Here is a 26,222-nt window from a genome sequence, read left to right on the forward strand (position 1 = left end):
TAGGTTTTAACGTGTTTTTATAATTTTAATATTTTGAAATCTGCACCTTTTGGTAAAGTGTATTTAAAGACATGTTTTTGCTCTGTTTTGTTTTGCATATATTGGTGAATGGTTAGAAATTGTCAGATTATTAGTATTTGTGTTCCTTGTCTATTTGTCCCAATAACTGACAATTGTCTGTGAAAATGAAAGTGAAAGAAAATCCCAAATTTTCAGCTGTCACCGGAAAACAACAATAAAGGGGGAATTTTGAACCCATTTGTGCTGATGAGTGAATTTTGCTCATTAGGGATAGATTTCCTTGCACTTCTTGTGTGTGTACAGGTCATTAAAGCGGAGTTCCACCCATATAAAAGTCAGCAGCTACAAAAAGTGTAGCTGCTGACTTTTATTGATCAGACACTCACCTGTCCCACGGTCCAGCGATGCGGGGTACGAACCCCCGCTCGTCTCCCCCTCCTCTCTGCGGCGCCGGCATCATGACTGTGGGTGCCCCGCTGTGGCCGGACTATCATCTTGGACGACAAAAAAGAACAGTTACTCGAAAAACGGTAATTGATGGTCGGATTTTGGAGGCAAGACGGGAATATCAAAAATATAAATTTTATTACAAAAATAGAAAATTAACAAAAGCAAATAAATAAAAAAACGTATAGGATATATGATATAAGCAATATCCTCTGTACATCGTCTACGCTTTTCGACGTTGGGCTTCCTCAGGACGAGCAGGAGAGATTTACAATGTAAAGATATATTTCATTGTCTCAGAATATTCCAAATCGTGTATAGATATATCAAGAGAATAATAAAATGACAATGGTCCCAAAAATGGGTGAAAATTGTCCAATGTGTCCGCCATAATGTCGCAGTCAAGAAAAAAATCGCTGATCGCCGCCATTACTAGTAAAACATTTTTTTTTTAGATAAAATGCAATAAAACTATCACTTATTTTGTAAACGCTATAAATTTTTCGCAAACCAATCGATAAACGATTATTGCGATTTTTTTTTTACCAATAATAGGTAGAAGAATACGTATCGGCCTAAACTGAGGAAAAAAATAAAATGTTATATCTTTTTGGGGGATATTTATTTTAGCAAAAAGTAAAAAATATTGCATTTTTTTCAAAATTGTCGCTCTATTTTTGTTTATAGCGCAAAACATAAAAACCGCAGAGGTGATCAAATACCACCAAAAGAAAGCTCTATTTGTGGGAAAAAAAGGACGTCAATTTTTTTTGGGAGCCACATCGCACGACCGTGCAATTGTCAGTTAAAGCAACGCAGTGCCGAATCGCAAAAACTGGCCAGGTCCTTTACCTGCATAAAGGTTCGGGTCTTAAGTGGTTAAAATAATCCCATGTGATCCTGCTCTGAAAATTCTTGTGCAGGAACTGTTATAAAGTGTCAGTGCTCTGTCACTGTGTCCTAATTCTTCTTCTGTGTTGCCAACTTGTCACATGGGCTTTCAATGGAGACTACAAGTGTGTGTAATGACACTTATTACACAGGCATGGTTCACTATTGTTATGTCGAAACTGGTTCTGAAAAATGCCATACAGCCAGTGCAGAAGTGTTATGTAGACTGTAAGTAGTTATAATGAAACTGCAAGAGATCCACAGTGCTTATATGTAACAAAGAATAACAAATCTGAATGGGTGTTTTATATATATTTTTAAATGGTAGTTGTTTATGATTTATAATTTATATATCGCAAACTACCTGTCTACCAGTTAGGGTTTAAAGACAAGCGTAGAAAGCCAGAGATCTCCCTGTGACGGTTGGGTGGGGAGTTATCTAGTTGTCCTTTCATGCATGCATCTACAGAGCATCAGAACCCACAACCTTCCTTACCCAAATCTGACAGCAGTGGATATGCAAATCTTTGAGCCTTCACTTTTCTCAATTGAAGAGTGAAGAACATCTTCCATTCACAAGGATGTTTTGCTTGAAATCTTAGCCATACACATGTGTAATGAAATCTTTGAAGATAAAGTTTCAATGTGATGTACCTCAATGAAAGGAGAACTTAGACCAAAGCCAGGTTGAGGGGCATAACCCTTTAGGTCTCGTACACACAATAGGATAGCCAGAGGACAACGGTCTGAAGGAGTCACGTCTACACACCATAGGTTAAATAACCGATCGTGTCAGAACGCGGTGACGTAAAACACAACGACGTGCTGAAAAAAATGAAGTTCAATGCTTCCAAGCATGCGTTGACTTGATTCTGAACATGCGCGGGTTTTTAACCAATGCTTTTGCATACTAACGATCGGTTTTGACCTATCGGTTAGGCGTCCATCGGTTAAATTTTAAAGCAAGTTCCTATTTTTTTAACTAACCTATGGGGCCCACACACGATCGGTTTTGACCGATGAAAACGGTTCTTTCAGACCATTGTCCTCCGGCTTTCCTATCGTGTGTACAAGGCCTTCGTGTTTAGTGAAATTGAATATATTTTAATGCCATTGGTAATATTGGGTATTCATCAGATGTATACACTGAGTGGGGAATGGGCTCATATAGAGTATAACTTATTTATATGGTTAAAAAATGTAAGTGTTTTCATGATTTGTATTTTACTGATTGTAAATTTAACTGTAAAACAGGTCATTCCAACTCCTCTGTGGTGCAGTCTGTGAAAGATACCATTACACCATCAAAAACCTGCAGGTAACAACATGTGTACGCTTTTTATTTGCTATAACAATTAAGGATTGGAGAGGTTATATATGGAAAATATCTATGTCTGAAGCCAAATTAAAGCACAATTCAAACAGTTCTGATATATAGCAGTTATACAACAGTTTGACCATCTCTGGACATAAACTATTGCATCACATACGTTCTGAACATGGGGTCATCATGTTGGAAAATTATCCTTAAATCCCCTTAATCTCTGTTTAATAAATGTCTCCTAACCTTTACATGTATTTAATCCTCTCTTCAACTACTACCTAAAAGGTAAATGTGCCAGATCTTGCAGGATTCATTTAGGCATCTGTCATTTGCATGCATTGCTTCTCCTTCTAGATAGCAAGAAATGTAAATCTGCATATTTCATGTCTGTGAACCCTCGCTTCAGAACATCTTATGCTGCTGGGCAGAAGAGGTGAAAATGGGTAGATGTGGTCAGGGGCAGATTCTAATGCCTGGTACACACTATGGGCTAGATTCATAAAGACTTACGACGGCGTATCAGTAGATACGCCGTCGTAAGTCCGAATCTTTAAGCGGTATGCTCAAATTGAGATACGCTTAAATGTTGCTAAGATACGCGTAAGTCTCCTATGCCGTCGTATCTTATACGCCGTTTACGTAAGGCGTTTTCAGGCGTAAAGATAAACCACCAAAAAGACGGCGCAGCCAATGTTAAGTATGGACGTCGGACATCCGTCGTTTGCGTAAGCCGATTCAGAATGAGGCTGGGCGTAGGTTACGTTCACGTTGAAAGCAAGGAGTATTTGCAACGTGATACTGAGCATGCGCGCGCATGCGCCGTGCGATAGGCGCTTCATTTACATGTATGGTAATGAATCGTGAATTCATTACCATACAACACGCCCCCTATTTTGAATTAGGCGGGGTTACGCCGGGCCATTTGCGCTACGCTGACGTAACTTAGGAGGCAAGTGCTTTGTGAATACAGGGCCAGATACACAGAAGAGATACGACGGCGTATCTCTGAAACGCCGTCGTATTTCTCAGATTATCTATGCGACTGATTCATAGAATCAGTTACGCATAGATGGCCCTTAGATCCGACAGGTGTAACTGTCTTACACCGTCGGATCTTAGGATGCAATACCTCGGCCGCTGCTGGGTGGAGTTTGCATCGTATTCCAGCGTTGGGTATGCAAATTAGCAGTTACGGCGATCCACAACGGTTTTCACGGTCGTTACGTCGGCGCAAGTCTTAGTTTCCCGTCGCAAAGTTAAGCAATCTTTTTCATTGCTTAACTTTACACCAGCCATGTTAAAGTATGGCCGTCGTTCCCGCGTCGATTTTGAATTTTTTTTTTCTGGCGTAAGTACGTTACGCATGTCGCGATTCACAAACACGTCGCGCCGCCGTAATTTTGCGCAAAGCACGTCGGGAAAATTGCAAACGGAGCATGCGCAGAACGTCCGGCGCGGGAGCGAGCCTAATTTAAATGGTACACGCCCCATTTGAATTGGGCGGGCTTGCGCCGGACGTGTTTACGATACACCGCCGCAAGTTTACAGGTAAGTGCTTTGTGGATCGGGCACTTACACTGAAAACTTGCGGCGGTGTAACGTAAACGGGTTACGTTACACGGCCGCAATTACACGTGAATCTGGCCCACAGTACTTGCCTCACTATCTTACGTCGGCGTAGTGCAAATGGCATGCGCTACGCCGGCAGAAAGATACGCCGCCGTACGTGAATCTAGCCATATGAGTTTTTTTTTCATTCAGCACAGAACTGAGGAGCTCACAGGAATGTCTCTGTACTAACTACTAACTATGCAATTGTGATTTTGGGTTTTGCACGTTACCTCTAAGTTCGTTGTTAAGGGAAGAAAGTCTGTAGAAATTGCAATGTCCACACAAGATGTAAAACCTTCAACTGTTAGGTTTTATTTTTGCTGCATAAAAATTGTGAAGAGAGTGGAGAGTATAGAGAGAAGGGGAAGGTTCAGGTACGCGGTACAGAATGCACAAAAAAAAATCTAGAGTTCCAGTATTCACCACTCTCTCTTGAGTGGGTATTGCTCACCCGGATTGACCCCTCTCACATGGCCTAGCAGCCGGAATGATGCGAGAACAGTAGGAGAACAGTCTCTGCCACAGACCGTCTGAGAACGAAAGATGGATAGTCAGGGATCCTCTGCCACAGGATTTAAGTCCCGAACTTCTAGCCTTACAGTAAAAGAGCCTTTAAGCCGACCCGGCGGACTGTAAGACCAATAGAGTAATGAATCCCTTTATAACGAAGTCACCAGGCCTATCCCGAGACATTAGCTTGCCTTGCTTGGTCTCCTCCAGGGAAGGACCTCTTCCGGTTTCCTTCGTTAAGCAGCTTCCTCCACTTGGATAGACAGCTTGGGATCCCCTTTTGAATCGTAACTGGGCCTACTCCACGGAAATGCGACCTCGGGCCAACGTGGTCCCAAGATCGAGATCACACACAAGTGCTTCGCGCCAGGAGGTCACTCAACACACCATGGTTCACTTGTGTCCCAACATGGTCCTGAGGTGGTAACGCCACCTACAGGCAACAGGGGAAAGTCCTATTTAGCACAATCATAGCCAGAACAGAGGCTAATGTCAATGAAATTCAACAAAGTCTGAGCCCACTATTGGCTCAGGCACCCTCTAAATTTAGAATAGCACCCCAGTCATTGGGAGCAGGGCGCTACATAATGTTATTTTAGTGAGCTCCACGCCCCCCCACTAGAACACAATGGTCAGCGCTTGCAGCCATTGGTTGTGAGCACAGTTCCGATGCTGATCAGTAGATGTTTTTCTGGCATGCCTGTTCCCCGGAAGTCGGACATTGAGCCTGCTTCTGTCAGATAGGCTGCCGTACACACGGCCGAATGTTAAACTGCCCGATACTGGCTGATCTTCGGTCTGTGTGTACCAGGCTTAAAGTGATTGTAAAGATTCCAATGTTTTTTTTAAATAACAAACATGTCATACTTACCTCCGCTGTGCAGCTCGTTTTGCACAAAGTAGCCCCGAACCTGGTCTTCTGGGGTCCCTCTGCGGCTGTCTCGGCTCCTCCTCACATCAGATAACCCCCTCTGGGAAGCGCTTTCCCAAGGGGGTTACCTTGCGGGCGCGCTCCTGCGTCCAGCAGTTGCATCCATAGACACGAATGTCGGACTCGGCCCAGTCCCCCGGTGCCCGCATCATCTGATTTGATTGACAGCAGCGGGAGCCAATGGCTTTGCTGTTATCAATCTATCTAATGAAGAGCCGAGAAGCCCGGGCTGAGATCCAGTGCCTTCTCGACACGGGACTTTGTATGAATTAGCCTTGCATCTCCATTTGGCATAATTTTGTTAACTATTTTGCTCCCAGGTGCCAGTTTAAAACTGAGCTGGGATAGCAGCTATTTGTCCCAGTGTCAATTTATAATGGCACCTGGGTTCAAAGACTCTCAGGCCGCGTACACACGGTCGGACAAAACCGATGAGAATGGACCGAGGTTCAGTTTCATCAGTCCAAACCGACCGTGTGTATAGCCCATCGGTCTGTTTTCCTTCGGTCCAAAATTTTAAACCATGCTTCAAAATCGAACCGATGGACCGCTGCCCGATCGGTCCAAACCGATGGTTAGTACACAAAAGCATCGGTTCAAAACCCGCGCATGCTCAGAATCAAGTCGACGCATGCTTGGAAGCATTGAACTTCATTTTTTTCAGCACGTCGTGTGTTTTACGTCACCGCGTTCTGACCTGATCGGATTTTGAATTGATGGTGTGTACACACATCAGACCATCAGACCACTTCAGCGGTGAACCGATGAAAACGGTCCGTCGGACCATTCTCATCGGTTTGGACCGATCGTGTGTACAAGGCCTTACTAGTTCCAGCAACAATCAAGTGTTTGACAGCACTGAGTCTAGCAGTTGAATAAATTAGCTTCTGCAATCCTACTTCAGAGCGCTAACTAATAGTGGTCCATAACAGAGTATTGCCAAACAATGCAAGTGGAATGACTTCATACATGACATCAAAGCACTTTTTATAATCTCTGTGGCAAAGCCAGATCTTTTTAAACTATTGCCTTCCATCTGCTGACAGGGCAGAGCTACATCAAATTCAGAAAGGATCCTGACAAAACTGTCAGGATCCACCAAGCTGCCTGATTGATGGCTGGCACGGCCTTTTAGGGTGCCGCTGAAAGCCAGGAAAGCTTGCCCCCTTCCCAGTCTGGTGCTCCAGTGAACATTAGTGGAGCAAAGCGAGGTGCATTGACTGACAGTCACTGTTGACTGCTGTGAGTAGACTGAAAGCTGATTGATCAGCGGTCAGGTGATTGCTCAGCTCTTTATCTTAGAGCTGGCATGGAACAGCTGCAGTATCACATAGATGGCGAGTATGCAGGCTTGTTTTTTCATTCAACCCAAACTTCTCCTTTACATGTTAACCAAACAGTTCAGCCACTATATAAAGTGACAACGTCATATGGTCACGAAACTAAAATAAATACTGCCTAGAATAGAAACTATTTACTAACCTATCCCACTGCCTGTGCAGCTGTTCTATTCTCTGTATTCACAAAATATAGGCGCCCATAAGGAAGCACCACCTAGCTTGATAACAGTCAAGATTTAAAAATAGACCGACGTTGGTGGAAAATTATCAGCAGAACAGTATCTGCGTTTTATCAGATGCAGTTATATCTCTGGCCAAAATTTCTGAAGGAGTGTCAGATGCCTGTTCCCCCCTCTGCACGCTATGGTTCCTCCTATTGTCACCATAGGACATGGGGCTTGTGAAAGAAGCCACAGAGTGCAACAAGGGACCATGCATGCACCTTACTGGGAAGCATGCTGGATAATATTCTATCTCGTAAATACAGAGGGGAAATGTGACTTTCATACATGGGGAAAGTAAGTATTAAAGTGGATGTAAACCCAATTCATGACATTTGAGCTGGGCACATATATCTGCAGTATTTTGTTATCTGTCTTCAATGAGCCAAGTCCTATAGCTTGGTTGCTAAAATAAATTAGCAGAGAGCAGGTCCTATTGCAAAACACCTCTGAGAGTCTTTGCCTATGATGAGAGGGGGTGTGTGCCTTTCCTCCAATCAGCAATGTTAGCTTTCTTGACTGTATGCCCAGACATCAAACTCTGTGTTAACCAGGAAGAGAAAACCTCCTAACACAATCTCAACTTTCAGAACAGTATATAAATGTGAAGACAGCAGATATACATGTAAAACATATGTAGGAAGATTGGTTTCATCTCTGTGTATCATCTGAGGCTGTTCACTTCACTGGGTGTATGGAGGGTTTACATCCACTTTAAATTGCTTCTTTTCCAGGCAGCATTTATTTTTATTTTTGTGCCCACATGGCAGGGTTACTTTAACCTCTTTGTGACTGAAATATGACTTTTTAACCACTAGCCGACCAGCCGCCGCAGTTAGACGGCGGCAGGTCGGCTCGGCTGTGCGAGATCATGTAGCAATACGTCATCTCGTATTTCAGCCAATAGGGGCGCCCGCTCGCCCCTGGTGCCGACGCATGTGCCCGACGGTCATGATCACCGCCGGGCACCCGCGATCGCTCGTTACAGAGCGAGAACCGGGAGCTGTATGTGTAAACACATAGCTCCCGGTCCTGTCAGGGGGAGAAATGACGGATCGTCTGTTCATACAATGTATGAACAGCGATCAGTCATTTCCCCTAGTCAGTCCCACCCCCCTTTCAGCTCTATTTGTGGGAAAAAAAGGACGCCAATTTTGTTTGGGAGCCACGTCGCACGACCGCGCAATTGTCAGTTAAAGCGACGCAGTGCCGAATCGCAAAAAGGGCCCGGTCATTGATCAGCAATATATCACCATAACACTAAAATCGCTACAGCTACAGACATCTGTGATCTAACACTAACCTATCTAGCCCTATGATGAAGAAATCGGTATACATACCTTTTTTAAAGCCGGTCTCCAGCGTTGGAAGCTCTGTAGAGGACACAGGCGACAATGGCTGTGAAATGAATGGGGAGTGACCTCACCCATATACTTACTATGGGGCTTCCATTTTCGGCTGTGTTCTTTAAGTCTAATAGCTGGATTCAGAACGCTTTACGCCGGCGTATCAGTAGATACGCCGACGTAACTCTGAATCTACGCCGTCCTAAATTTAAGCGTATTCTGGAAACCAGATACGCTTAAATTAGGCTAAGACACGAGCGGCGTAAGTCTCCTATGCCGTCGTATCTTAGGGTGCTGGCCGCTAGGTGGCGCTTCCGCTGAGTTCGACGTAGAATATGTAAATTACTAGATACGCCGATTCACGAACGTACGGCCTAGTCAATGATCGCTGCTCCCGATATGAGGGAGCAGATGATCAGTGGCCTGCCACTAGGAAGAACAGGGAGATGTTGTGTTTACACGGACATCTCCCCGTTCTTCAGCTTTGTGACCCGATTGCGGGATACCGGCGGACATCGCTTCTGCGGGTCTTGCGGCACCGCCGGCAGCGCATGCGCAACCACACGGCAACAAATTTAAAGGGGCGTACATATATGCCCATTTGCCTTCCGTGTTATTCTGTCAATGTATAAGTTTGTGCGGCGGTCGGCAAGCGGTTAAAGCGGAGTTCCACCCAAAAGTTTAAGCACTCCTCACTCCCTTGCATGTCACATTTGGCATGTCATTTTTTTGGGGGGGAGTGGGGGCTTTGTTAGGAGTGGAACTTCCTGTCCCACTTCCTCCTTTCGCCTACGGGCCGCCTTGGCGACTCCTCCTCTGGCTCTAGCGGCCCCTCCATCTAGGCGATCTCCTGGGACACGTGACAGGTCCCAGAAGTTCAACCTGTCCACTCTGAGAGCTCAGTGTGACTTGCGAATGCGCAGTGCGTGCCTGGCCGTGAAGCCGAAAGCTGTCATGACTGGGTGCCCACAGTGGCAATGGAGGTGCCGGCGGAGAGGAGGAAAAGAGGAGGGACGCTCCGGGCGGCCGCATCGCTGGACCGTGGGACAGGTGATCGTCTGTTTATTAAAAGTCAGCAGCTACACTTTTTGTAGCTGCTGACTTCTAATAAACATCAAAATCCTGGAACTCCGCTTTAATAATAACATTTTATAATAGCATTTTACATATTAAATTGCAAATAGTTGTTTATTACAGCAAGTTTGCTTTTTAGCATGAACCTGTTCTCTCAGCTTCTAACCAGAGTTACAGGATGCTGCCTAGATACACAGGTTGCCTATTGTCTGTAGTCAGTCTGGTTGACACGCCCTCTGCCCAGACCTGCCGGTTTTGATTTACAGGAGCTCCTCCCCCCCCCCCCCCCCACACACACGGATATAGTTTGGAAGAATAGCTTGTGCGGTCACATGACCACAGATTAAAGGTACAAATTACTGGAAAGACAGGCAGTATTTTTAGCACTCAAATGTAAAATAAAACAATATGTTTGAAATAGCTTGCTGTGGGTTGAAATGGTTCTGGGTGTCCAAGCTTCAGGAAACTCTGGTCTTGAAAGTGTTAATTAAGCCCAAACCATTATATTAAATTTTAGAGGTTAAAAAAAAAAAAAAGAGGTAAGAAAATGGATGTCATTCATTTTAATAGTCATGTAATTTAGCATGCTTCTGAACCATAACATATAACACCTTAACCGAACTCTGACCCCCCTCCACAAAGAAATAATGTTCTCTCTATATTATCATGAAAAAACAGCGGAAAAAATCAAAATCTATCGCATTAATTAAATTAATTCTGTTATCTTGCTTAAATTTTCTGTTGTTCCCCTAGTGTGGCCTACAGTTAGAACAAACCCAGGGACATACTTAACCCCTTCCCCGCCCCCTAGTGTTAACCCCATTCACTGCCAGTGGCATTTTTATAGTAATCCAATGCATTTTTATAGCACTGATCGCTATAAAAATGTCAATGGTCCCAAAAATGTATCAAAAGTGTCAGAAGTGTCCGCCATAATGTCGCAGTACTGAAAAAAAATCGCTGATCGCCGCCATTACTAGTAAAAAAAAATATTAATAAAAATGCCATAAAAATACCCCCTATTTTGTAAACGCTATAACTTTTGCGCAAACCAATCAATAAACGCTTATTGCAATTTTTTTTAACGAAAGATATGTAGAAGAATACGTATCGGCTTAAACTGAGGGAAAAAATTTTTTTTTTATATATTTTTGGCAGATATTTATTATAGCAAAAAGTAAAAAATATTCATTTTTTTTCAAAATTGTCGCTCTATTTTTTATTTTTGTTTATAGCGCAAAAACTAAAAACCGCAGAGGTGATCAAATACCACCAAAAGAAAGCTCTATTTGTGGGGAAAAAAGGACGCCAATTTTGTTTGGGAGCCACGTCGCACGACCGCGCAATTGTCAGTTAAAGCGACGCAGTGCCGAATCGCAAAAAGTGCTCTGGTCTTTGACCAGCAATATGGTCCGGGGGTTAAGTGTTTAAAGCTCTGCATGCAGTGATTTAAGGCTACTATATGGATGGTCCGTCCCTTTCCTACTCAATCTACTAGCAGCAGTAAAATCAAACACGCGACTGTTCACTAGTCCCAGACACGCAACTCCAATCTGGACACTTGGCTGTCGGTAATCCTTCTGGCTTCCAGATCCACCTGCTTGCTAGCTCCCTCTGCGGGGTGGAGGCAGACAGTGTTAGCTAATTCAGCATGACAGTCTGGTGAGAGTGCACCAACACAGTGTCCTAGATTGCTCCTGTTAGGTAGCCAAGCATCTGGCTACAATTAAAAATTCATACCAAGGAACTGCAAGGTATTCCTCAACCACACTCACTGCAAAAGCCTTCCTGCTTATAGCATAAATTGAATGCAAGTAACCTCTCTCAAAGATGTCAGTTTTTGAATATTTGACATAAATTCTAATAGCTGGATTCAAAGAGGTTTACGCCGGCGTATCAGTAGATACGCCGTCGTAACTGTGAATCTACGCTGTCGTAAATTTAAGCGTATTCTGGAAACCAGATACGCTTAAATTAGGCTAAGATACGAGCGGCATAAGTCTCCTACGCCGTCGTATCTTAGGGTGCATATTTATGCTGGCCGCTAGGTGGCGCTTCCGTTGTTTTCCACGTCGAATATGCAAATGAGCAAGATACGCCGATTCACGAACGTACGTACGCCCGTCGCAATTATTTACGCCGTTTACGGAAGACATACGCCGGCGTAAAGATAAAGCTGGTCTCTAGGTGGCGCAGCCCATGCAAAGTATGGACGTCGGAACAAGCGTATCTTTTTACCTCGTTTGCGTAAGTCGTACGCGAATAGGGCTGTGCGTAAGTTACGTTCACGTAGTAGGCAGTTGTGACGGTATTGGTATGATATCCCCGTCAAACAGTCCCTTCTTCCCATAACAGAACATCACAGAATCATCCACACATGAGCCAAGGCTGAATGCTGGAACCAGAGAGAGTTTAATGGTATAACACACAGCTTATATGTAATTTCCAAAGCTGTTACAATGACAAATCTCCGCCCCCCTCACACTGGGGCTTCCATACAGATCATGGGCAGACATTTCGGAGCCGACTCTGAAAACACATTTTCTTTAGATAATGACATCAGTGGAGTTAATTACTAGGTGTAACAGAATACATTATCTAGACAGCCTGACCACAATGAAGCAATCAGAATAATTAACATGAGCCCCTTCTAATCACAGTAAACAGTGACCACAGGGCTTCTTCACACAACACACTAGATCAATTAACATTTCAACAGCCTGTTAGCAGAGGGAGTCACACCTGAAATCACCTTCTAACACAGCATTAACCAAGCAGGGAGAATTTAAACTGAAGCATCCTTCACAGCAGTGTTCGACGTATCTTAGGCATTCTATCCGACGCATGCGCACTGGGATACGTCCACGGACGGCGCATGCGCCGTTCGTTCAAAACTTCATTTACGTGGGGGTCATGATTTATTTACATAAAACACGCCCACCTCAACACAATTTGAATTAGGCGGGCTTACGCCGGCCCATTTACGCTACGCCGCCGTAACTTAGGACGCAAGTGCTTTGTGAATACAGCACTTGCCTCTCTAACTTATGGCGGCGTAGCGTATATGAGATACGCTACGCCTGCCTAACGTTAGGCAGGTCTTACTGAATCTGGCTATAATACTTTAATCAATAGCAAGGACTTCTTCAAGAAGGAAACCACTAGATCTGGTGATGGCTAGAGGGATAAGCCTTTTCCATATTTCTAATTTATCACCATAAAAACATACAAATAAGCAACACCCACAAAAGGAAAGAAAAAGAAGAGAGTAAAAAATATGTTTAATTTATGTGTAGAGCTCTGTTAAGGGAGTAACTGGAAATATTAGATTCAAGACTTCTGGGGCACAGAGGTAACGGGGACCAACACAGACAGTGCAATATAGGAAAGGATATGGGGGATATGGGGTACCCTGTGTTGAATCATGATAGTTGCTTTCTTTGTGACATGCAGCCAAAAAGGAAGGTCAAGGCCTATAGGCCACTTTAGTATTATATTATTGGAAGCATCGTTACTGCAGAGCTGTACCAGATTATCTATAGTTAACAGTAAGTCGCCATCTGCAAATTATAAAAAAAAAATTGACCATGCTAAACCGGCTTAGACCTTATATATACACACACATACATGTAAATATATCTGTTGATATAGATAAATATATTTACATGAAGGGACAGCGCCAGGGAGTGTGAGTTTATACGTTATGTTTATATCACTTTTTAATGAGTATTATATGTTGTGCAATGAAGTCTGCATCCTCTTTTCTGTGGAAATTGACCAGGGTGTATGTGAGAGCATTTGCTCAACTGACAGCTGCCTTATGCCGCGTACACGCGATCAGGCTTTTGCCCGGCCAAAAGCACATCGGAATTCATGGAATTCCATTGGAGTAAAATAGATCATGTTCTATATTTAAACTCCGATGGAATTCATCGGAATTCCGATGGAATTTCTCTGATGGGGCATACACACGGTAGGAATTTCCCATGGAAAAAGTCCGTCTGACTTTTTCCATCGTAAATTCTGATCGTGTGTACGCGGCATCTGAGAGAGTTCCAGCACAGTTGGACATTTTCCCCAGCAAGGTATATTTGACCACCTTATTTACTGAGTGTCCATGAAGGGAGGTGGGTGGCCACTATCAAGAGGGTGATTTGATCAGGTGGAAGTCACAGAAAATCCTATCCTATCCCATGCATCAATTTTTTTTAAAGTTGCACCAATTTTTTTAACACATTTAGCTGGATTCAGAGACGCCGCCGCAACTTTAAGGCGGCGTAGCGTATTTACGATACGCCACCTTAAGTCAGAGAGGCAAGTACTGTATTCACAAAGTACTTGCCTCCTAACTTACGGCGGCGTAGCGTAAATAGGGCCGGCGTAAGCGCGCCTAATTCAAATTAGGATGAGGGGGCATGTTTTATGTTAATGGAGGCATGCGCCGTCCGTGTACATATCCCAGTGTGCATTGCGCCAAAGTACGCCGCAAGGACGTATTGGTTTCGACGTGAATGTAAATTACGTCCAGCCCTATTCACGGACGACTTACGCAAACGACATAAAATTTTCAAATTTCGACGCGGGAACGACGGCCATACTTAACATTGACTAGTCCAGCTATTTGATGGAATAACTTTACGCCTGAAAATGCCTTACGTAAACGGCGTATATCACTCTATGATATTGGCAGCGCAGCACTTTGGCATTTTAGAATACTATTGATTTTTACCTATATGTGCAAAGTTTTGCTGAAGGGGGTCATTTCATGCTTTTTATGATTATAAGATGTCATATTTTGCACTGTATTGAATGCACTTATATATATTTGTATGTACAGGTTTTATATATATATTTTGTACAAGGGGGTTGTTGCATATATACTATTCAAGCCAAGCCCTACTATGACTTTTCCAAGTAGATTGGACCACATAATTGCAGACTAGTAACATAAGTTGTCCTCCAATACTGTCCCTAAAGAACCCAGGCAAGCTGATTCAAACAAGTCTGCTTGAGAGTGGAGAAAGAGCATCAGCAACCCTGGTTGATAAAGCAATGACAAGACATGCAAGAAAGATGAAGATATACTATTAATAGCATAAACAATGCTCATACTGTCTGTCCAGAAAAAAAGACATTTGTTGTTCAAATTCCACCCACAAAATTCAGTAGCCAATGACAATGTGGAACAGTTTGGGAGCGTTGAGTATTATTTAGACTTTTCTCCACCCAAGGCCAGACCAGGCTTCAGCACAAAAAGAGAATATGAGAATGGGCTGAAAATATTTCGAGCCTGCAGCATAAAACTGTGTGAGCATTTCTCTCTTTCTCTCTCACATTATACATACACACCGATTACCCATACCTTTAGCTGTTACAACCACCCATTTAATACTGAGTAGGCCCCCCTCTTGTCATCAAAACAGCCCCTTTTGCCGCAAGATCAGTTTTTACACCACATCCCACAGATGCTTGATAGATTTAGATCTGGAGAGTTTGGAGGCCAAGTCAACATCTCAAACTTGTTTTTGAAGTGTGGCATGGTGCATTACCCTGGTGCCATCAAGGAATACTGTTTGCATAAAGGGGTGTACCTGGTTACCAACAATGTTTAGGGTAATGGTACATGTCAAGTGACATCCACATGAATGGCAGGACCTAAGGTTTCCCAGCAGAACATTGCCCAACGCATTACACTGCCTTTGTCAGCTTGCCTTCTTCCTATATTGCATCCTGGTGACATCTCTTCCCCAGGTAAGCGATACACACTCACACCCAGCCACCCACATGATGTAAAAGAAAATGTGATTCATCAGACCAGGCCCCCTTCTCCTATTGCTCTGTGATCCGGTTCTGATGTTCACATGTCCATTGGAGGCGCTTTTGGCTGTGGACACGAGTCGGTGTGGGCACCCTGACTGGTCTGCGGTTAAGCAGCCCCATACACATTCACAACAAACTGAAATGCCCATTTTCTCTGCTTTCAACACATCACCTTCAGAGACAACATGTTTACTTGCTGCCTAATATATCCCACCCACTTTCAGATGCCACTGAATGAGATAATCAATGTTACCCACTTAAAGGGGTGGTAAAGGTTCATTAAAAAAAATAATGTGGTGACCGGGGAGGGTGAGTCCCACGGCCACACACATGCGCTTGATGGTTAGCTACTTGGTTCTTGGGGCTAGGAGCCCAGGGTCAGGTGGTATTAACCCTTAGTGAGGGCCAGATGGTATTAACCCTCTCTGCCACGTGACGCCACTGTAGTCTTGGTATACCCCGGGAAACTACAGCTCCGGGGGCCTCCGTATCCCCGCTAGTTAGGATGGTAATAATACAGTCCACAACAGGGGGTTAAAACAACAAAGGCTTTACTGGCATGAAGGCAGGTGTCAAAATCTTCACAGCTTTAAACAGAGTGTCAAAATGTTCTGCAGGCAGTCTCTGGATCACACAGCTAATAATGCTTGAGCTTAGTTGATCATATACTGTATATACTCGGCTGCAAAAGCCGGATAGTAATTCAGGGCCTATGCTTAACTAGGCTGAAAAATAGATACACTTACTGGAGTGTCTGTAGACTTGAGGCTTTTCGCCGGAATAACGGATTGATCCGATAAATGAGCTGAAGTACTGGTTCTGTAATGTTTAGGGATACTCCACTCTTTGCTGTATTTTATCCTGGAGGCTTCAGGCCTGCACTGCTTTTCTGACTGTGTGTTACTCTGCTCTGCCAGGAACTGAGGGAAGCATTAGACTGGCTTAAACAGGAAGTACAATCCCTTATAAGGGCCTGATGAGGCTGAAGCTCATTGGTTGAGAGCTGTGGATCATAGAGACTGCCTTGTAGGATAACATAACACAATAAGGTCTTATCTAGCATTTAATCCTCCTGACTCTAATACACTGACTTAACATGAGATGGTTGACTAAACCTCTTAAAGCTATACACACCTAATAAACGTATTATCAACCATAAATCACATCATAACTATCTGAGTCCCTGCAGGGGAGATCCCACAAGCCGAGGGCCTCAATCTGACAGGGACTACAACAAATACCTGTACTGGGACACCACAAACCCCACCACTAAACAGAAGTCGTCCTCGACGATTAAGGCACTGATGGATTGAGGAATGAGGTGACCTTGGGGCCACTAGAAGTCCTGAGGCATTTGTACACCAATGTCCGTTCCAGGTTCTTTGGGAAAAATAAACATATAAGAACAGGATCATATGATAAGTCCTGAGGCATTATACACATAAATGTCCCTTGCAGGCTTATTAGATAAGTGAGATCATTATTTTGTGCAGGGTAAGTGGTTATCTGGGTCCCAGACAGAATACATATCTGTTAAACGTTATCACTCAGTTTTGAACAGTATATTATTGTTAGATCACACTTTCAAGACTGAGCAGGTTTTGGATTGGGCTGCCGGAGGCTTTCTACCCAATGCCTTGGCTACTGGGGCCCTTAGGCTATTAGCTCTTCTCCCCAGAACACACTTTAATATTTGCTAGACATTTTTATTCTATGTCTGAAGTACATAATTAGACATTTCTTATAGGATACCCTTTTCTTTTTGTAGTGCTTAAGTGAGGGATAGGAGACTTACTGGCCAGGTATGTTCCTATACACTAAATAAGGTAAGTAGGTAACTAGTGACATATTAGTTAGTAATGATGTATACTTGAGATGTATACTAACTGAGGTGTATGTAGTCTATCTACATATATTGTAGGTATAATTAATGGATTAATCCCTATATCTTGCTGGGGGATATCCGAAATTAGGTCTGGCGGATCTACGCAACACCATTTCTGAGTTTTCTGGAGCACTGTTTTCTCCTTGAACACTTGCTTCTTCTGGACTGACAGCTGCACCTTCATCTTGGACAATGGGGGCCTGTGATGGCTCTTGACTTATGGAGCTTTCTCCCACATTAGAAGGTTCTGATGGGACTGCAGCAGGTGAGCGGATGGCTGGAGTAAACTCTGGAGCTTCTGGTGCCAAGACTGAGGTTGATGGAATGGAACTGATTGGCACATAACCAAAGAAGACGTTTTGGTCAGAAGGGAAGAGAGGATCATCTTCGAACATCAGGAGTGGCCTCTCAGGCTCAACTGGCTTGGTGGGCTGCACTTGTGCTGGCTGAACTGGAGGTGGAAGACTTGGTGGTGCAGAAGGAGGCACCAACACAGGCAGGTTCCCTTTGTGACACAGCTTAATCCGGTTTCGGTGGACAACTTGTGGTGCATATCCGGCTTTTTGAACTGAGTAGACATCAGAGTCCGGATAAGGGATGGAAATCACTGTGTATGGTTCAGTTTCCCAAAGGGAGTCCAACTTATGGGTTCTAGGATGCTTCTTCAGCCAGACTTTATCACCAACTTGCAACGGCTGGGCAGAGGCATGGCGGTTGTAGTCCTGTTGCTGCCTATAGTGTGCCTCGCCCATCTTTTTGTTGACTATCTCTCTCGCTTCCTGAATCCTTTTCTGATGTTCCGAGACCCACTCCGAAGAGGCTTGGGGGGAGTGGTTGAAAGGTGCTTGAAGTCCAAAGACCCTGTCTTTAGGCAGTTGACCGTGTCGGCCCATCATGAGGTAAAATGGAGTATAACCAGTGGAACAGTGGATGGTATTGTTGTAGATTTCCAACAATTCAGGCATTAGTTGAGGCCACTCTTCAGGTCGGGATACAGAAGCCGCTCTCAGCATGTGGATAAACACCTGGTTGATCCTCTCACAGAGTCCATTCCCCTGCGGATGATAGGCAGTGGTCCTGAGTTTCTTACAAGCATGGAACTGGCACAATTCTTGAAACAGTTGAGCCTCAAAGGCCGGACCTCGGTCGGATAAGACAGTTTCAGGACATCCAAGTATCTGTACCCAATGGGTGTAGAACTTCTGGGCTGTCGTCTTGGCTGTTAAGTCTTTGACTGGCACAACCACTACCCACTTGGAATAGTGATCCACCATGGTGAGAGCATATGAATACCCGGACCGGGTAGGTGACAGCTTGACATGATCCAAGGCGACCAATTGGTTGGGCCTCTCGCTCTGAATGGAATGGAGGGGTGCTCGCGCATTCTTGCGACCATTCTTGGTGATATTGCAGACTGCACACTCACTGCACCACTTTTCAACGTCGCTCCTCATTCCAATCCAGTAGAACCGGCGTCGGATGGTGGCTTCTGTTTTATGGACCCCAAAGTGTCCTGACTGGTCGTGGTAGGCATTCAATACCATGGCGGCATCTCTCCGAGGGATCAGAATTTGGTGTAGCCTTTCACCCGACACTGGGTCCAAGAAGTTCCTGTACACCATTCCTTTGTGCACAAATAGCCTTTTCCTCTGACGCCACAATCGCTTCAATTCGTAGTCGTTCTGGCCCCGTCGCAACCGGGGAGGTACCCTCCTGGTCAATAAATACTCCTGCAGATCTCCCATAGTCTGACTTTCTTCCTGTAGGGTCCTCCAGGTATACAGGTCTTCCTGGATTGCTTTAGACCCAGATTCACTCCCCTCGCGGGTGACGACCACATCCTGATTCACGAATCTTTGATAGAAGGGAGGCATCTCCACATCTTCCCACTTGTCCTCCACTGGGGGATCTTCGCCAGGAGCCATGCGTGATAGCACATCCGCATTAATATTAGACTTGCCACTTCGGTACTTGATAGAGAAGTCATAGTTGGCCAGTCTGGAGGCCCATCTTTGCTCAAGGGCACCTAGTTTAGCGGTGTTCAGGTGAGCCAGGGGGTTGTTATCGGTGTAGACCGTGAATGAGGTGGCTGACAAATAGTCCTTAAATTTTTCGGTGACTGCCCACACGAGGGCCAGGAGCTCTAACTTGAAGGAACTGTAGTTAGAATCATTCTTCTCAGCCCCTCGCAGATTCCGGCTGGCGTAAGCTATCACCCTCTCTTGTTTTCCCTGCATCTGGGACAACACTGCCCCGAGTCCTTCAAAGCTGGCATCTGTATACAGTCGGAAAGGCTGAGTATAATCCGGATAGGCCAGGATGGGAGGCTCTGTCAATAGATGTTTTAGAGCCTGGAAGGCCACCTCTTGCTCTTTGGCCCATTCCACAGGCAGCTTGCCATTATAGTTCCCCTTCGCCGTGCCTCGCAGGAGAGAGGTCAATGGCTCGGCAATTTGTGCAAAATGAGGAATAAAGCGGCGGTAATATCCTGAAAATCCTAAGAAGCTCCGAATATCCTTAACGGTGCGTGGGATAGGCCAATTCTTGACAACTTCGACTTTAGCTGGATCAGGTTGGACCCCTTCGGCACTGACGACGTGGCCCAGGTAATGTACTTGTGGCTTGAGTAGGTGGCACTTGGAGGGTTTGACTTTCAGACCATGCTGGATCAGTACTTGGAAGACGTCGGACAGGTGAGTCAAATGTTCCTGATAGGATTTGGAATACACAATCACGTCATCCAGGTAGAGTAGGACACTCTGGAAGTTAAGGTGTCCCAGACATCTCTCCATCAGCCGTTGAAAGGTAGCTGGGGCATTGCACAGCCCAAAGGGCATACTTTTAAACTCGAAAAGACCCATGGGGGTGACAAAGGCTGTTTTCTCCCTGTCTTCGACGGCCATGGGCACCTGCCAGTATCCGCTGGTCAGATCCAATGTAGAGAAGTAGGCCGCAGAACCCAGCGCGGTGAGTGACTCCTCAATCCGGGGGAGAGGGTATGCGTCTTTATGGGTGATGTCGTTCAATTTCCTGTAATCAACACAGAAACGGATGGTCCCATCCTTCTTCTTAACTAACACAATGGGTGCTGCCCAGGGACTCTGGCTCTCTTGTATTACGTCCGCCTCCTTCATGTCGGTTAATAGTTTCTTGACGGTTTGGTACATGCCTGGTGCCACAGGCCGATGCCTTTCCTTGATGGGGGGTTTATCGCCGGTCAGGATTCGATGCTTAATCATGGAGGTTTTTCCAAAATCGGTTGGGTGTTTGCTGAAGGCACTCTGGCACTCCTTCACCACCTCGATGACCCCTTCGACTTGTTCTGGTGGGGTGAGAGATCCTCCTATTTGCAGTTGGCGCCACCAAGGTTCTGGAGAATTTTCGGTAGCCCCTGACACGGTTTGGGCACTCAGCTGTTGGGCCGCCTTCCGTGAAGAGAGTATGTCACTGGAGTCCAAGAAAACAAGTTGGGCCACTGGAGTGTACTTTGGTAGGGTGGTGGCTATGCCGGACAAATTAACTAGGCGGACTGGGACCCGTCCATTCACCACCGTCACTAGGCTCCTTGCAGCTCGGACCAAAGGAAAATCTTCAGATTGTATGGGCTCCAGTAAGGCCTGATAGTCCTGATTCCTTACACCAGGGCGCGCCCGACACCACAAAATTGTCTCTGTGTTCGGCTGCAGGGTCACGGGCCTCATGTCTTGGATCCGAACTTTACCGATTTCTCCTCTCCGGTTCGCGAACTTCTGTTCTGCTTTCAGAATTTTGAGATGGTGTTGCGCAGTCCTCTGACCTGAGGAAGACATGTGGGGGAGAGAGGCATGCAAGGCATCCAAAATATCACTGAAGCAATGTCTCATTATATTCATCCCCAATATAAACTCTGTGGCCCCTGGTACCGTGACATTAGTGACAATTATACCTTGACCTCTAAGTGTGTGACCTCTCAGCTGAATAGTGGGCTCCCAGTACCCATGTCTGGGAATTGGTTTCCCGTCCCCTGCCAGGACACTAAAATCCATATCATCTGGTTCACACAATGAATCGACATTCCAGTACCTATAGAATAGGCCCTTAGAGATGGTAGACACCTGCGAGCCTGTATCAATCAGGGCCTGCAGTTGGACACCATCTATGGTAACATTTACATAGGGGCAGGATGCAATGTATAAGGACTGTCCTGAGTATATTGGCTCTTCTGCTGGACCTGTGATTCGTTTTCCTGAGGGCCGGTCCTCGACCTCAGGGGACGCCCGTTTAAAGCCCAGCATTGCATCTTCCAATGACCGGGTTTGTCACAGAAATCACAGTAAGGCCTACTAGAGGGTCCCGAGCGAGGCCCGCTAGAGCGGGGAGGAGGGGCAGGAGTAGGTCTCCTAGTCTCTGGAGGCTCTCTAAGTACCCGAGTGGTGTGATTAGCCAACTCCTTTACCACTTGGGTAAGCTGGGCAATATCTTGTCTAACCTCTTGAATCTCAGTAATTGTAGTGGAGGCCAGGGTGACAGCCACGGGTGCGGGGGCTGGTGGTAACAGTGGTGCAGGGCACGCCGCCGCACCCATGGGTTCCGTTTTAGGGTCAGGATGCTCCTCGGGGCTTGCCCCCTGCTCTATAACTTGAAGGGCTAGGCGCTTAAAGGCAGAAAAAGACATATTGGGGTTCTGTACAGCTAACATCTTTAATTGCGCCTTGTCCCATTTATTTTGGACCCCTTCTATGAATCTATCCATCAATAGTTTGTTACCCTGGTCAGGGGTGATGTTGTCCAGTTTCTGGACTGCCTCCAGGGCATTCTGCAAGGCTACTGCATATGCCCTTAGTGTTTCCCCCGGCTTTTGTCGCCTCTCGTACAGCCTGAGGCGGACCTCTGAGGGTGAGTGGGACTCAAATACCTGATGTAATCCCTCGAAGATCTGATCTACTGTAGTCTTCTCAGAAGTGGGCCAGGTACGGACTTCCTCACGTGCAGGTCCCTGCAACTGTCCCATGAGCAACAGCACCTGTTGGTTAGGGGGGAGAGAGTAGAGAGAGAAAATGCGTTGGAAGCTCTCTTGGAAATCCTTGAGGGAAAAGGGATCCCCTCTGTAGTTAGGCAACACAGGCTTCCCCAGGTAGAAGGGGGGGGCCCCACTGTCATGACGTCGTACTGGAGGTGATCCCGGAGGGGTAGCTTGTGCAGGAGCCGCAAGAGGATCTGGTACATCACCTGCATCTGGTGATCTTGGGGCTGACATGTTGTAGCCTTGTTTGAGTGCGCTGTCACTTTAAGAAACTGTGAGAACGCTGTCTTTGAGTGCGCTGTCACTTTAAGAAACTTTGAGAGCGCTGTCACTTTAAGAAACTTTGAGAGCGCTGTCTTTGAGTGCGATGTCGTTGAGTGCGATGTCGTTGAGTGCGATGTCGTTGAGTGCGATGTCGTTGAGTGCGTTGTCTTTGAGTGCGATGTCGTTGAGTGCGCTGTCTTTGAGTGCGCTGTCTTTTATTGCCAGACACGTTGCTATGGCTGCGCCCGGCAACTTCTTTTTTTTTTTTTGGTCCGGTCAGCAATTGTTTCCTCCGTGCAACACAGAGTGGATTCTCTAGTTCCGGCTTGCACACTGAAGAGGCGTCACCGCTGGGGCTTGACTGGGCGGAGCTGCGACCGCTCCCGTGCGCGGGAAATGCTGGAAACAATTTAACCCCTTCAGGTACAGACTTTCTCCACTTAACAATGGCAGCTAACAGTCTTTCCTTCACCTCCCCCACCACTTGTATATGCACCTCGCTGAGTAAATTACTTTCAATGACACAGTTCAGATTCTGGGGGGGGGGAGGACTTGCTTTAGTGGCTGAATGGTTAAGGCGTACACCCGTATCCTGTTCGTGACGCCAGAAAACGATGTGGTGACCGGGGAGGGTGAGTCCCACGGCCACACACATGCGCTTGATGGTTAGCTACTTGGTTCTTGGGGCTAGGAGCCCAGGGTCAGGTGGTATTAACCCTTAGTGAGGGCCAGATGGTATTAACCCTCTCTGCCACGTGACGCCACTGTAGTCTTGGTATACCCCGGGAAACTACAGCTCCGGGGGCCTCCGTATCCCCGCTAGTTAGGATGGTAATAATACAGTCCACAACAGGGGGTTAAAACAACAAAGGCTTTACTGGCATGAAGGCAGGTGTCAAAATCTTCACAGCTTTAAACAGAGTGTCAAAATGTTCTGCAGGCAGTCTCTGGATCACACAGCTAATAATGCTTGAGCTTAGTTGATCATATACTGTATATACTCGGCTGCAAAAGCCGGATAGTAATTCAGGGCCTATGCTTAACTAGGCTGAAAAATAGATACACTTACTGGAGTGTCTGTAGACTTGAGGCTTTTCGCCGGAATAACGGATTGATCCGATAAATGAGCTGAAGTACTGGTTCTGTAATGTTTAGGGATACTCCACTCTTTTCTGTATTTTATCCTGGAGGCTTCAGGCCTGCACTGCTTTTCTGACTGTGTGTTACTCTGCTCTGCCAGGAACTGAGGGAAGCATTAGACTGGCTTAAACAGGAAGTACAATCCCTTATAAGGGCCTGATGAGGCTGAAGCTCATTGGTTGAGAGCTGTGGATCATAGAGACTGCCTTGTAGGATAACATAACACAATAAGGTCTTATCTAGCATTTAATCCTCCTGACTCTAATACACTGACTTAACATGAGATGGTTGACTAAACCTCTTAAAGCTATACACACCTAATAAACGTATTATCAACCATAAATCACATCATAACTATCTGAGTCCCTGCAGGGGAGATCCCACAAGCCGAGGGCCTCAATCTGACAGGGACTACAACAAATACCTGTACTGGGACACCACAAAAATAACAAACATGTCATACTTACCTCCACTGTGCAGTTAGTTTTGCACAGAGTGGCCCCGATCCTCCTGTTCTTGGGTCCCACGGCGGCTCTATTTGATTGACAGCTGCCAAAGCCAATGGCTGCGCTGCTATCAATCTATCCAATCAACGTCGAGACTTCATGGAGAGGAGGACGCAGAGGACGTGCACAGCAGGGGAACAGGCTTGGGTAAGAAAAACGGGGGACTGGGGTGCCCGTGTTTGCCAGGTGTTTTTTCCCCTTAATGCATAGGATGCATTAAGGGGAAAAAACACAAACCTTTACAACCCCTTTAACCTGTTAGTGGTCTTAAAGTTGTGGCTGATCGGTGTATGTACTATTTATATACTTTGGTAGCTGCAATTCATAAACAAACATGTCCCACAGGTTTCTGCAATAAGAACTTAGGCCTCGGACACACGACCGAGAATCTCGTCGTAAATGAAACGTTGTTTTCCTCGACGAGTTTCTTGTCAGGCTTGTCGAGAATCTTGTCAAGCTTTCTTTGCATACACACTGTCAAGACAAAATCTTGTCGTTCTCAAACGTGGTGACGTACAACACGTACGACGGCACTATAAAGGGGAAGTTCCATTCCACTGGCGCCACCCTTGGGGCTGCTTTTACTAATCTCATGTTACTGCATGTTAAGTAAAAGTTTGGTGAGAGACGATTCGCGCTTTTCAGTCTGTTACAACGTGACGAATGTGCGATTTCCATTACGAACGCTACTTTTACCGAAGTTGCGCTGCCTTCTCATACTTTATTCAGAGCATGCGCGCGTTTCTAAGCATACACACAAACGTGTTTCTCGTTGTAAACCAGCCTGACGAGAAACACGACGAGGTAATTGAGACTCCCGACAAGAAAATGTTCTCTTTTTTTCTCGTCGAGATCCACGACAGTTTTCTCGACGAACAACATACACGTGACCGTTTTCCTCGGCAAAAAAGCTCTGTCAGCATTTTTCTTGATGGATTTTGTCAAGGAAAACAGTCGTGTGTACGAGGCCTTACACCCATTTCTGGGTACGTTCCAGCTTTTTAAGATCATTCCCCATATCCAGGGCCGTTTGAAGGAATTTGGGGGCCCCAAGCAAGAAGCGGGGGATGGGGTGTTGCTGAGTTTTAAAGCGGATGTGCCACTAAAACAATATATTAAAAGCTAGCAGCTACAAATACTGCAGCTGCTGACTTTTAATATAAGGACACTTACCTGTCCTGGAGTCCAGCGGTGATCGCAGCAGAGGATGAGCCGATCGCTCGTCACCCTGCTGCTCCCCCCTCCATCCACGGTGAGGGAACCAGGAAGTGAAGCGCTGCGGCTTCACTGCCCGGTTCCCTACGGCGCATGCGCGAGTCGCGCTGCGCCCGCCGATTGGCTCACACGCTGTGTGCTGGGAGCCGAGTGTTCCCAGCACACAACGGGCGACAGACGGGATGTGACGGAATGCCCGTCTTTCGCCCGTAGCGTGTGGCCGGAAGTGGGTGCAAATACCTGTCTTTAGACAGGTGTCTGCACCCCCCTCCCCCCTGAAAGGTGTCAAATGTGACACCGGAGGGGGGGAGGGTTCCGATCAGCGGGACTCCACTTTAGGGTGGAGGACCGCTTTAAGTAGAGAAGCGGGGGGGACAGCTGTGCAAGCATTTTTTTTAATCAATTTGATAAGTGTACATAAGCTGGGTAGTACTTCTTCTGATAAGCGGGGGGGGGGGGGGCTGCTGCTGCTGAATGTCGGGTAGTACTTCTTCTGATGATAAGCGCGTCCCTCCCCCATGTTCTTTTTACCCCTCCTCCCTACTGCATACCGCACGCCAGGAGATTCAGTTTGCTGTTCCCGGCCGGGCTAAAAGGAAGTGAGCACTGAGTGTGTGCACTTTCTGTCATTCCGGCCGGGAACAGGACACTGAATCTCCTGTACCGCGCGGTTA

The 26,222-nt window shown here is 45.9% G+C and overlaps 1 protein-coding gene across 2 annotated transcripts in view; it reads left to right on the top strand.

Moving 5' to 3' along the window:
- The window catches only part of EML3 (EMAP like 3), a 148,053-nt gene that overhangs the window by 19,012 nt on the left and 102,819 nt on the right, over nt 1-26,222 (top strand). For both annotated transcript variants that reach the window (XM_040328946.1, XM_040328947.1), the window contains exon 3: nt 2,614-2,677. In XM_040328946.1, coding sequence (XP_040184880.1) covers nt 2,614-2,677 — 64 coding nt within the window. The remainder of the gene's footprint in view (nt 1-2,613; nt 2,678-26,222) is intronic.

Source organism: Rana temporaria, chromosome 11 (genome assembly GCF_905171775.1).
Source record: "Rana temporaria chromosome 11, aRanTem1.1, whole genome shotgun sequence".
Taxonomy (NCBI): domain Eukaryota; kingdom Metazoa; phylum Chordata; class Amphibia; order Anura; family Ranidae; genus Rana; species Rana temporaria.